General features: G+C 39.5%; 1 protein-coding gene across 1 annotated transcript in view; it reads left to right on the top strand.

Moving 5' to 3' along the window:
* greb1 (growth regulating estrogen receptor binding 1) overlaps positions 1 to 1,532 on the top strand; it is a 375,097-nt gene extending 373,565 nt beyond the window's left edge. The window contains exon 34 of the mRNA XM_068017603.1: positions 1,369 to 1,532. Coding sequence (XP_067873704.1) covers positions 1,369 to 1,532 — 164 coding nt within the window. The remainder of the gene's footprint in view (positions 1 to 1,368) is intronic.
* Positions 1,533 to 14,408: the final 12,876 nt, after the last annotated feature.

Genomic DNA, 14,408 nt, shown 5'->3' on the forward strand with positions numbered 1-14,408 from the left:
AATGCATGAACTTTAGCTGTTGGTAGTTTGTGCCAATTCCTTTGCAGGATACGGAATGTTGAAGTGCAGCTGCAGCAGGTCGTCGGTTTCTGACTTAAACATAAGATCTGACTTATGGCTATAGTCTTACAAAGGACTCATAATCAGGAACTTATTTCTTTAATATTGTTATGGACGAGTCAGCCCTCATGGTGTCTCATTATATCAATGAGGAAATAGAAAAGAATCCAAATCCTAATACCAAATAATAACAAGGTTTATGTTCACAATTTAGAGCAAGTATTCATAACTTTGTTAGTTTTAGACTTTTTGTCCTACTGTAACTGACCATGTGGAAGGTAAATGGAGGATACACTGTGAAGGCCAGTGAGATCTGAATCACCCGCAATGAGAAGATCTACCTGATTACACTCAGGCAACTAAGTCACAAGTGAGTTATGATTAATGCCCCACGTTGGATATTAATCATTTGCAGGCATTAGTGAGGTATAGTAATTGGGAAAAGAGGTTAGAAGTAGTTCAAAAGTGCATTAAAATACTTTTGAGGATTAGTTTCAATGAAGCTAGAATTAATGTGCGTTCTAATTATCCTGTTTGATTCAGTTTATGCATTTAGTTAAACTTTTAAAGTAACTGGAAATATAGTGTGGTGATATTATCTGTCATTGTCACATGTGGCATAAGGTACATCCTTTCTTTGCCCAGGAGTCTGAGTCAATTGCAACATCTACTGCTGTGTTGCCTGAGACTAGAACAGACTAGACTTAAACACAAGACCTTCTGGTCTCTATGGCACAGTACCCTATTGCACGTTGCATTTAACTGTAAGCCATTTGGGAAATAAAGGGGCTTACGAACAACAATGGTGTTTTTCTCTTTTTTTCTTCATTTTATGGGATGTGGGTGTCACTGGTAAGACCCATTTGTTGCCCCTTCCTAATTGCCCTTGAGAAGGTGGTAGTGAGCTGACTTCTTGAACTGCTGCAGTCCATCTGGTGCAGGTACACCCACAGTGCTGTTAGGGAGGAAGTTCTAGGATTTTGCTCCAGCGAAGATAAATAGAATTTTAATGGAAATCATTATTGGTAACAAGGTCTATTCTCCCCCGAACATGATTTGTAATATTTAGATGCAAGAAATGTTTCATTTTACTAAGACAGCGTTGGTTTAAAATATTGAAATTTCATGTTGTCCTTGAAAGAATGGATTGATATATTGTACATAATATTTTACATTTCCTGAAGCTTTTTGAATATATTTGTCTCCACTACCTTTGTAATGGACACCACTTTGGGTAATGTTCTTTTTTAAACTAACATATTATGAAAAAAGATTGCCTATATTGACTTTACAAATTCATTTGTTTAGGTGCCACGCTGTGTGTAATTTGTCAAGATCGTAGTTCTCTTCGCCAGACTGTTGTAAGACTGGAGCTGGAAGATGAGTGGCAGTTCAGGTTAAGAGATGAATTCCAGACAGCTAACTCCCAAGAGGACAAGCCACTCTTTTTTCTGACAGGACGACATGTCTGAGGCATGAGAATTCCCCAGTAGCACACAGCAAAAACAAGCACTCCATAAGTAACGCAGAATTTTCTTTGAGCCATATTGCAATTTTGAAAACAGTATTTAAAAAACTGAATAGAATGTACCAAATTAATCAGATATAATGACTTATCTGTATCAAGTACAATTTCCTGTAAACATTCATCAATTTTATGCACTGCCTTAACATATGTTTTAAAAATAGAGTTTTTGAAATGTCTTTACTTGTCTGAATAATAGACAGAAGTGTAAGCTTCAATGTTTTGTGTAGTTTAGAGTAAATGATTTTGTATTATATCCAGTTTGAAATGTCCTGGTTGAAATCACCACTCTGCTGTTCTGAAAGAAATCAGGAAGTGTACCCTCCTCACTAGATACTGTGGTAGTTGATGGCAAATCTGCACTTTAGAACCTTTGAACTGTGAGAAGAATAACGTGGGATTGAACTTTTAAGTAGCCCCTGCAGGTAATGGGCCGATTCATAATCAGGCATTACGAAAGTGTTGACGTGGTGAGTAGCATTGGGCTCTCAATCCTTTGAGGACTGAAAGACCTATTCTGTTTCCAAAATTTAATGCTTTCCTTTGGATTAAGGATTGAGGTTATATATAGACACTGACATATTAGGCTGGATTTTGTGTAGGAGGCAGGGCTCCCAGCACTGCACCGAAAAGGCAAGACAGCCCCGTCTCGGCCTTTTTCCACCCCACCTGGAGTGATCCTCTGGTCTATTTCCATCAAAGTTTCACAATCTGGGATCCCTGTCCTTTTAAAGACAGGGATCATGTCTCCATGACCTGCAGGCCAATCAGAGGGCCTGCAGCTCAGCAGCATTGCCAGCGCCACCAGGAGCGGTGGCCACTGCTGGTACTACAGAGGCCTCAGACCCAGACCCAACGCTGGAATCCCGGACCAGAGGTAAGTGAGGCAGGGTCGCTGGGGCCAGTCTGGAAGGCTCCAGCGAGGGAAGGGCGAAGGACTGGTAGTGCAGTCCAGGAGGAAGGGGGTGCTGGGGGTTGAAGTGGTTCCTGGCGGGTATCCTCCATGGGCCACAGATTGCCCACAGAGGAGAGTCCCCCACACCCCCACCCCACCCAAGCCCCTAGGGAGGGCTCCTCATGTTACAAGGTGACCTCCCCACATGGTGGAGATTCCCCCCCATCACCGTCCACGGCTGGTAAAATCCCAGCAGTGGGGGGAAGAGGCCCTTAATTGGCCACTAATAGGTCACAAGGGCCTCAGTTGACCTCTGGGCAGGAAGGCTGATGTCAGCCTATCCTGCTGCCCAGGAGAACGCAAGGCAATGGGCCCTCCGGCCCCCGCCACCCGTCACAATACTCTGTGGGCTTCCCCCCACCACCTCCAATCCCGCCTCAGGGTCTCATAAAATCCCGGCCATTAGGTTAATCCATTGTATCTTTTCATGGTCCTTCTAGGATTATACGTTGGTACATTGAGTTTGTTGACATACTTTGAAGGTATTGTATGTCATGGGCTCAATTGGCCATGGATTGGGGCTATCAGTCTAGGAGGATGAAATATAGCATTGTGCTTATACTGTCTAAGAATTGTTCCTTAAAATTGCTGGGTGGTTGGAGGGGTTGGGGTGTTGCTGGGTGTGGTTGGAGGGGTTGGGGTGTTGCTGGGTGTGGTTGGAGGGGTTGGGGTGTTGCTGGGTGTGGTTGGAAATATATCTCCATTTGCACTTGTTATTTTATTTTTCCATGATCTCAGTTCAGGGAAATGAGATTTCAGATGATCTGAATCTAAGGCCTAAACTGATCAACATGTTCACCCGTAGTAGAATTAACACAAAAATGTTCTAAATCTTGTTTTTAATTTTTTTTTTACTTTGAGGACTGCAGCATTTCTGTACTGAGGAGTTAATATTGCCAATATTTGGGAAGTTTTAAACAAGAAAAATCAAGGAGTCACACTAAAAGCTAACAGATTTTCTAATATAAAGATTTTCTAATATAAAGCTGTTAGGAAATCTTTTCCATCCAAATGGAAAATAATGCAAATGACAGAAATATAGTTTTTAGGGTAAAGGGCTTTAGATCACTGTTTAAGAACGTGTTGCATAATTTGTGTGCAATTCCCTGATCACCTGAAGGACATGTATACAATTTGAATACTTTCTGAGCATTGTATGTAAGATCTAAATATCTTTTTACACCACAACACAACATTGGAAGGACTAGTGTCAGGCCATAGGGGTTGAACATCTTTTTATCCTATTTTATATCCAAGCCAGTAATTATCAAAACATTAATGTGCATGTTCAGGAGTATAAATGCTAATTGCTACTAAATGATAAAATGGTCATGTATTGCTTAAAGGGTTACCTAGTGCATAGAATATGAGCACTATTTGAAGTCCTGATTTTAACCCTGCCCGACTGACCAGAGCAGGGCGGGCAATTGGATAAAGTAGCAGTAGAATATTTACCTCTTGTGTTCCAGATCGTTGTCAATTTAACCTAGCATCCTTTCTATTCCATGCCTTTTCCTAGGCTCTCACACTCTGAGGGGACGTATGGGTTTTCCATCCCCCCCCCCTTCCCCCACTGCCTGCAAAGCTCCCACTGGGAGTCAAAATCCAAGCTCATATTTTCTTCTAATCTGTAGTTATAGCTACAGATACTCTTAAATTCATTTGATGAGTACCTGGCAGAGTGGTAGGCTCTATTTTCTCATCCTTGAGGAAGCAGTGAAGTGAGAATTTTTCTTGTGTGTGGATCTCCGGTGCATTTCTCCAATGTCTCTAACCTTTGCCATTCCAGCCATTTGACTTTTTTTAAACCACTTACATCTTTGATTCTAAAAAAATTATTAAGTATTGTACCTGTCAAATTTTTATAAATAACTTGAACATAACTATGTAATACTTACTGGAATTTCTATATGAGAATATTTGTTTTGGTTCAGCATCACTCCACTAGCCTAGAAATCTCTACATACCATACATTTGAAGTAGAAATATAATGGCTAATGCCAGCATAGGATTCTTGGTTGATAATAAAGGAGGCACTGGTGCAAAGTTTTGCTTCCTATATGAGCTCTTGGCCTTTATTAATTTTATTTAAATGAATCATACCTTACTTTGATATTTGATTCAGATTTTATTTCCAATTTTCTTACTTTTTTTCCCTGATTCCTTTCCTGAGCTACTAGCTCATGGCTGGGTTTGTTTCCAGGGGTGCCACAGCTGTCTAGTGTCTTATCCATTTTTCATGTGTCACTAAGTTTTTGGCAGCCTATTAAACTTTGAGGTGTGTGCAGGCAAGTCCTATGCTTTTCTTGCACGATAGCCACAGACACATGATTTGTAGCAAGTGTTGCTGGATAGTGGTCAGGAGTGGGAACTCCAGATGATTTTTCATCTTCCTCAGCCAGTCGTCGTACCCATAATGCCACCTTTAGATGAGTTCAGCTAACAGCACAGTTTAGAAATCAAAGCTGGTACTATCCTGCTCTGTATAGCTTCCTTGGTTTTCAGGCTTGCACATAGCTGGTCTTGTTTCTATCTATAAAACTTTGTAAAATTAATTAAATAAACAAATATTACACAGAGCAGTATCCAGTGTAAATAAGAGCCTGCAAAAACAATTATTTAATAACTTAATTCAACAATATTCAGACAGAATTCTATGATTCCAAGTGGCCATTCCGATGCACAATTTCAATGGCGATTGGGCATAATTTACTTGGCAAGTGCCAGCAGGATAAACATTAATATTTTGCCACAGAGACAAAAGGGGTTTGGTTTACATTTTCAGAACAAAAATAAATAACGTCAATAAAAGAAAAAAAAATCTTTTTTTTTTTAAAAAGTGAGCATTTAAAGACTGAAAAGTCGACTAAAATATCCATGAAGAAGGTGCAGTTTGAAGCTTTTGTTCAATATCTATGGGGTTGAAGTCCATATTTCACAGAAAATACTGAATTCCTACTTTTTTTTACTGCAAGGGTCTAAGTTCATTGACGAGACATTTTTAAACATTGCAATTTGCCAAATCATTAACTTTTACAAAATTATTTTTCTATTTTATTTATAAATTTACACACCTTTCCAAGTGTTACAAAATAAAATTCCACCATGAAGGTTTGGTAATTTTGAACTGATACTGCTAAAGTTTGTGTATGTGTTTTTTTTGTTGACCAACGAAAAGTCAAGATTGAACAAAAGATCCTTTAGAGGCACATAGTATTTCTCAAGCAGTTCACATTCATGTGACTAACTTGAAAACGAGGAGTGATAAGAGCATGATTGATGGACCCTAATGTCTCAACCCCCCTGATACTCATAACATTAAATAAAAAGCACTTCAATGTCCAGAAAGGAAAAGAATCACTGCTTAGACAAACAAAAGCAAGAGTCTTTAAAAGATGGTTAGGATAAGATTTGACAGTAGAAATACTCATAACCATAACTTTACATCGCCACCACTCTTAACAACAAGTGTTAATGTGTTTTCCCTATTTATTAAAAATCCTGTGTGGGTCATAACATTGGCTTTTTAAAACTCCCATGTCTATCTTTGTCAATAGGAAAACCCATTTAATGTTCCTGCAATACCATTTATGTCTGTAGGTATTTCTGTGATTGGCATTTAGAGCATTAAAATCCTTTCATGGAACACAAGTTGTAAAGCTTCTGAGTGTTGCTGTGTCCTGGTGTTCTGGCCCTGAGAGTCAGCATGCAGTTCCAGTATAAAGACTCTAGGTAGCAGCATGGGAATGTTGTAGACCTTATCACAGGATCCCAATGTGAGGATGGATGAGAGTTCCTTTTATTTCCTTAATTGTTGTTGCTGAACAAAATGTCACAATAGCTAAATGGCAATCTAATTTGCTGAACTTCAAACCTAATTCTCTCTGATCAAGGAAACAAGCCCCACCCACCGGTAATGGAAACTTCTCCATTTCTATACATCATCCCAGAGTGGCCTGACCTGCAGTACTCTGCTTCCCGACCTTAATCCAATATTCCAATCTGACTCCATTACTGGCATACACTGCTTGTTTGTGGTGTCTCCCAGATTTCCCATCTCCATAGTCTCCTGCTTATGACAGGTTTTTTTCTCATAGTTCTGCCTTATTAGCCAATGAGGCTACAAACCTCAAGTGGAACCTGACACATACGCCCACAAGTTACTATCACTCAGTGGTGTGAAAGAAAATCCAATTCCTAATTATTTGAATGAAAAACCACTTCAGTGTGCCAAAGCTGGTCATAAACCTTGATAGACATTGAGCCAGAAGTACTGCACTGTGCCACTAAACCCTCCCTCTCTAGGCCTGATCCTTCCCAACTGGCAGCAAATATGTCTCCTTAAACCCCTCTCCCTTCTGCCAGTATATTGTGGCCCCTAAAACCCACCCTTCACAGTGCTAACATGACCCTGTTACAACCTCAGTGAAATCGCTAACGTGAAAAATATGCGATATGAGCCCCCAGACCAACTTCAAGGATTACAAGATAAGATTTCACTTTTCACGTTATTATAACAACTAAACAAAGTCCCCAATTAACTGAACAGTACTTTGTAAGTAGCTGATACCCCAAATTGCAAAGAAATATGTTTTCTTTACTTATTAAAAATACTTGAAAACTTCACACCACACTTATACGTTACATTGTCCTTTCTGATGACAAACTCTTTTGCTGTTGGAAGTCCCAAACTCCTCCCAGTTGCAATGGGTTAGATCTCCCAGACCTTTTCAAAAATCAGTGTCCTCTCTGCTCCGTTCTCTAAGCACTTTTGACTTGAACAACCGTGAATAAAGCATTTCTTGGTGATCCTGTCCTCTGCAAGCTTGGACTTTCATAACAGATTCAAGTCTTTGTAGCTGAGAGCACTTGTCCCCTCTTTATCTCTCTTGAGGCCACAACCATTGGTTTCTTCTCTTCCAGCCTGTTGTGAGGCTGCAACCGCTGAGTTCCCTTCTTCCAGCCTCCTTCAGGCCTCAACCGTTGGTTTCTTCTCTTACAGCCTGTTTGCCTTCAGAAAGTCCGTTAAATTTATTTGGACTCAGAAGTCAATAGCTTATTGTATTGTTCCAAAAATTCAGAGTCCAGAAATCTAGTTTCAGAAAGACACTTGGGTCTTTCCATTGTTCCCAGGTGCTAACAGCTGCTTGATACATTTACATCTTCTGAATCACTGACTCCTTGTTTAATGACCTGAAAGTCTGGGACGACAAAACCCATTGTTCTTCAGGTGTTAGCCCTGCAGTCTCTGTTTTTCAGAAGAAAGTCTTTGATCCGTGTTCTCTGTTGTCCCAATAACCTTTCGCAGAGTGGAGGTGAGGTCACCTGACCTTCCGGACTCCATCTTGAATGTTTAAAATCACAATTTTTAAAACATAGTCATGTTAAAAGGTCCAGCATTCATTTCTTTCTCTATCCCTCTTGTGCTCTCCATCCACAACCCATCTTCCGCTTGTCTTCCTCTTACCCTCCTCTCCACCTCCCCATTCTCATTAAATCTTCCCCACCAAATCTTCTCACCCTCTCCTCCACTTCTCCTGCGTTGATCCAATTATCCCCCTTGCCCTCCAATCTTTTCTTATGCATCAGGTTTTGACTCTCCGTAAGCAACACCATGGGACATCAACTAGTTAAATAAGTGCTTTTCTCCATATATTCTTGCTACACACTATGACCATTTTACTCCTGATTGCATGTGGGATTCCATTACTCAGTTAAGGAAATTTAGAAATTATAGACTGATGTCAAAATCCCATGATGTGTGTGCACATGCTACCATTTTTAAAAAATTATCCTTTTATTTTGCATTCTGTTGAACAATGTATTATGCTGCACAGCATCACAAACCCATTTAAACTGTGTGCAATTCCAAGTATAGAAAGCAAGCTCGTACTAAGAGGAAATTGAATGAATTTCAGCATTACCCTAATTAGTTTATTTTTGATATCCCACTTTCTATCTTAATATAATGCGGTTATGTTGTTATTCTGTATCATAGTGAATGATTTCCTGCATCATAGTTCATATCATATGACCTTGCTGACGATTCTGGTCCTATCTGCTGTTGTATCCTATCTTATTTAACAATCACTGCTTTCTTGACAAGACTGACAGCTATATTCACATCCGTAGACCATAACTATGTGCCTAATCACCCAAACTTGCAAAAAACTGAGAGAGCCTGGCCGTGTCTCTGTTCCCATCTCCTCCCACGCTTCTCATCCCCTTCCTTTTCCCATCTCTCCCTCCCCACAATTCCCATCTCTCCATCCCACTTTTCCCCTGCCCCATCCATTCTCCTTTCTCTCATGCAGAAGAACATAGTCCTTGATTATAACTTTAATATGTCAGCACTTCTTTAACATCACTAAACATGTTTTTATTATGGTTATTAATAGGGTTATAATAACAACTTACTTGTGCTTAACTTTATATATCAAACGTATTGTTCTAATACTGGTTACATTGGCACAAGAAGTGAGACTTCTCTTCGTGCTCGAACACCAAATTTGTCAATTTTAAGTTTGAGTGAATTTCAGGTGAGTAGTGGGCAGTGCACGCCATCCGATCAATGTATCTGCTGAGTGGTCCAAGCCATCTTGAGAGCTGGGCCTCATTTACATTAGACCAATGAACTGCGAGTACTGTGCCAGTGATCACAAGTAGCTTGCTGGGAGAGGTGGGAATTTCTGGCATCTCTGACCAAGCCAAAGTCTCATCTTCAGGGGAGGGGTCAGTGGCAGTGTGCCAGAGGTTTTTTAAGGGCCATCGTACTCACTCCCATAAAAATAAAAATTCCCTGGCCACTTGCATCAATCCCTTTAAGGGCCACTTAATAGCCCGTTCAATGTTTGGTACCAATGAGTGGAGCATGTGGCACATTGCACATATTGGTACGTAATAATTGTGTTTGGATCCTATGTATATCATAGGTCCCCGATTAGCAGATTTGACTGAGGCTCCATCCTGAAACAGGTGGACACCTGGACTGCTAATGTGGAGATCCCCAAGAAAATGGCAATAGGGCGGGCACATGGCAGCATAAGTGCACCATGATTTCTGGGCAGGTCCTGCCCCATCCCTGCCAGTTTAAGTGGCTTAAAATAACCCCTCAAGGTGTTCATTGAGTAAAAGCTTTAGACCAGAGAAGTATGAGGACTTTCAGATTCTTCCTCCTCTCCCCCACAATCTGTGCATCTAATCCACCTTTTTGAAGCACTCAGTACAAAGATATACCTGATTCCATTTGTCTATTATTTGTGATTTACAGAATGTGAACAGTTCTTAATATTTTCGTTTAGGTTATTTAATTATTACATTGTTTGAATCATATCCAGTAATTTGCATTCAGGGGACAGTTTCTGACCATTTAATGTACATGATCTTGGGACACTTTCTGGGTATCTTTTCATGTATTTTATTTTGTCAACTGAATCATGAAGACCCTGAATATGCATTGTGTAACCATACTGTAACCTACAAGAACCAGATTTAGTGTTGTTTAATTTGGCAGGTTCTCTTTTACAGTGCGATATTTTGTCTGAACAGTTTCACAAACCATTTATATTTTTGTACTGTAGGCATAATAGAAGATTGAGTGTTTTCCAATTGCTTCTAAAATTATTTTTCCAGGGTTTCATAGTCTTTTACTAAACATTAGAGTAGAAACTTTTTGTTCTACATTATTTATGTGATAATTTCCTTCGTTAGGACTTTCAGACAGTAAAATGGACCTTGTGCTGTTTGGTACTTTAATATTTGACACTGGAAATTTGTAAGAAGCTTATTTTGTATTTGTACTTTATTGGCAATTATCCATGCTTCTGTGGAAGTAATTGAAATTATATATTACAAAGTCTGTCAAGTACTAAATCTTAACAAAGTCGATAACTGGTAACTAGTATTTCCAAAGCATAATGCTGAAATGTGGGATCAAAAAAATCTGGTGCAGATTTCAGGCCAGTTAATATATACAAACTGATGAACTAAATTTACGTTATTTTAGGTAATGTGTAGTTAATGATTGCTGATACTAAGTTATATGACAAACTTAATAAGAGGCTGTTCAATTTTCTTTTCATAGAATCTTACAGCACAGAAGAAGGCCATTCAGCCCATCATGCCAGTGCTGGGTCTTTGAAAGAGTTAATTAACCCCATCCCCTGCTGTTTCTCCTTAGCCTTGCAAATTTTTCCTTTTCAAGTTCATATCCAATTCCCTTTTGGAAGTTACGATTGAATCTGCTTCCATCAGACAGTGCATTCCAGATCTTGCTATGTTAAAAAAAAAATCTCCATTTCCCCCTTTTGCCAATTATTTTACATCTGCAGATTCAGTAATTACTGGTACTGACCCACCCACCAGTGGAAAAATTAAAATCCATCATAATTTTGAACACCTGTATTAAATTTCACCTCAACCTCCTCAGCTCTAAGGAGAACAATCCCGTCTCTCCACATAACTGAAAGCCCCATCCTTGGTATCTGATCAATCTCTTTTCCACCCTCTCCATGGCCTTGACATCCTTCCTAAAGTGCCGTGTCCAAATTGAACGCAATTGACTTGAATGGAAAAGAAAATTGAGCCGCTGATTTGCCGAGCCTGTTTCATGCTTCTGGCAAAAACCAAATTTACCTCCATGATGTTTGGAGTTCCAAAATGAACAAAAGACACTGAGGTACTTTTCGGCTTCCTAAGGCTCAGCTACATGAACACTGCAACATTAAAGTGCCCATTAAATAGCCCAGTAAAGGGAATATATACAGACATTGAAATAAAATTTTAGAACAATTGTGTTTTCTTGTTATTAGTGATGTGTAGGTTAGTAGTTAAAATAATATTCAACTCTAAGCTGTAATTGACATTTCTTCGTAGTATATTGCAACTTTGAGACGTGTGGTTGATCTTTAAAGTGGCAAACTAACATTTCACCAGTGAGCTGGAAATCACATTAAAACTAATCAGCTCAAACAAATGCTGACAGACAACAGGAAAAATAAACCAAGTCGGTTAGTTTACAGCGAATTGGAATATTCTTGTTCATGCACAAAAGAAACCGAGAAGCATGTTTTCTTTTATTTCAGAGCTTTTCAAGGTTGTATTTCATAACCTAGATTGGCCCAACAAGTCCTTTTTGGAAATTTTCTGCAAAGTTACTTGTAATTAATAAGGATATAAGCTATCATAGCAATGAGAAAATCATCATATCTTTGGAAAATTCTTTTTGTTTTCAAATTATGGACAAAAGCTTGAAATTTCTTTTATTGCGTTTACAGTTTCCAGCTCTGTGGGTATGTGCAAAAGTCCATACATTGTAATTTTAAAACCTTAAGTGTGCAAATGAACTGTATTGTTTGTAATTAATGTTTTTGAAATTTAGTTGTGATTGAACAAAACTGTTTGTGTTTCCATGGTTATATAGGGTTTGGTATATAATTTAAAATGATTGTACTTTGCCCACTATTTACCTTTGCTACATGGTTTCTCAATACACTTGTACAAAAATGTTAGTAAAGAAACTGTGAAATGTTTGGCATTTCTTGACTATTAAAACCAAATGGTTTGTGAAACCTGTTGGCATGAAGTATTTTCAACTATTACCCAGGTTTGAAAATGAAATAGCATAAAACATGCCATTTTAATCCCAGCTCTGAAAATGATTCTGGTTCTGTCTAATCAGATGTTTATTTAAATAGGGGGAAAAAATTCCCAATGTTCGTGTACCATGTAAAAGTTTGCGAAGTTATTTTACGCTTAGGTTGACTCCCTAATTGTAATTGCCCATATATGTCAAACTGGGAAAACTTGCAAAAGTTTTCCAACAGCATCAAAAATTGCTGTTACAGTACTCAAAAAAGCTGGTACCTCTGAAATAGTGATAAATGGTGCTTATAGAAACATAGAAAATAGGAGCAGGAGTAGGCCATTCGGCCCTTCAAGGCTGCACCGCCATTCAATACGATCATGGCTGATCATCCAAACTCAGTACCCTGTTCCTGCTTTCTCCCCGTATCCCTTGATTCCTTTAGCCCTAAGAACTATATCTAACTCTTTCTCGAATATATTTAATGATTTGGCCTCAATTGCTTTCTGTGGTAGAGAATTCCACAGGTTCACCACTTTCTGGGTGAAGAAATCCCTCTTTATCTCAATCCTAAATGGCTTACCCTTTATCCTTAGATTGTGACCCCTGGTCCTGGACTGCCTCGCCATCGGGAACATCCTTCCTGCATCAAGTCTGTCCAGTCCTGTTAGAATTTTGTAGGTTTCTATGAGATCCCCTCTCATTCTTCTAAACTCTAGTGAATACAAGCCTGATCGACTCAATCTCTCTTCATACATCAGTCCTGCAATCCCAGGAATCAGTCTGGTGAACCTTCGCTGCACTCCGTCCACAGCAAGAACGTCCTTCCTCAGATAAGGGGACCAAAACTGCACACAATACAGATGTGGTCTCACCAAGGCCCTGTATAATTGCAGCAAGACATCCTTGCTCCTGTATTCGAATCCTTTCACTCTGAAGGCCAACATACCATTTGCCGCCTTAACTGCTTGCTGCACCTGCATGCTTACCTTCAGCGACTGGTGCACGAGGACACCCAGGTGTCGCTGCACCTCCCCCTTTCCCAGTCTATCACAATTCAGATAATCTTCCTTTCTGTTTTTGCCACCAAAGTGGATAACCTCACATTTATCCACATTATACTGCATCTGCCATGTATTTGCCCACTCACTCAACCTGTCCAAATCACACTGGAGCTTCTCTGCATCCTCCTCACAGCTCACACTCCCATGACAGTAAGTATTTAATATGAAAGTGCTGCTTGCATTCCCAGAAAATTTTTAACTTTTGAACTTTAAGTATCCAATATTTTGGAATCAGTAATAAGCGTGGACATAATTTCATGTACAAAAAAAGGAACGTATGCTCAACTTCATACAAAACTACTTTCTGTTTGTCATTTTGAAATTAGTTGTTTGACTTTATATTTCAAAGCATTTTTCCCCAATAGAAGCAAGCAATTATTAGTGAGATTTTTTTTAAAGTTTTAATTTTTTATATATTTAGAAAAATTGCCAATAGTATATAGGGGATTCAAAGCCAGCCTTATTGGCCAGTCAGGGCTGCAGGAAGTAGCTTTAAAATGTATCTAGTCATTTCAAATACAATCAGTCCCTTTCCTTACCAACTAGTATTGAATCATAAGGAGGTTCAGGGACAGATCAGTGCTATCTGCTGCAAGGATACCTGAGGTAAGCCAACACCATAGGGGTAGCTTGACCAGAAGCAATGAAGGTCATCTTACAACTTTATTTTTACCTCTAACTCCTTCCAGGCCAGGATGGGGTTCATCTGCACTTGCAGCAAATGCAGCATTGCATGGCTGCCGACCAGTGGTGCATTTCCCAAAATAGATGGGTTATTAATGGTAGGCATGAGACCATCCCTTATGCCAATAAATGGCCATGCACAATATGGTGCGCTGTGTTAACACAATTTTATGCATAGAATCCTTTTGAAGATATGCGCATGGCATTGGTGTCAGTTTTAAGCTGAAGCTTCTACATGTTACCTGCTGAAATACAGAAGTGCATGTTGAGCAATAAAAAAGTTGTAGAATTCTGTATGTACCAGGCATTAGTTAGTAAATGTGGAACAGGTTGACGGGTCCAAATCTGACATCTTCATCAAACCTCCTGACAAGGGAGGCACTGTTGTTTGTGCCTTAAGGACCTTCACCTAACTCCTCCTACCCTTCTGTGGATTTTGACCCCACCTACTGAACACCAGGCCATCATCATCCAGACTGCCACTGGCTTAATCTGCTCTAGAGATCTTCCTTCCATGGTCTGCAACTTCCTAGTCCA

The sequence above is a fragment of the Heterodontus francisci genome, chromosome 3 (genome assembly GCF_036365525.1).
Source record: "Heterodontus francisci isolate sHetFra1 chromosome 3, sHetFra1.hap1, whole genome shotgun sequence".
In the NCBI taxonomy this organism is placed as follows: Eukaryota; Metazoa; Chordata; class Chondrichthyes; order Heterodontiformes; family Heterodontidae; genus Heterodontus; species Heterodontus francisci.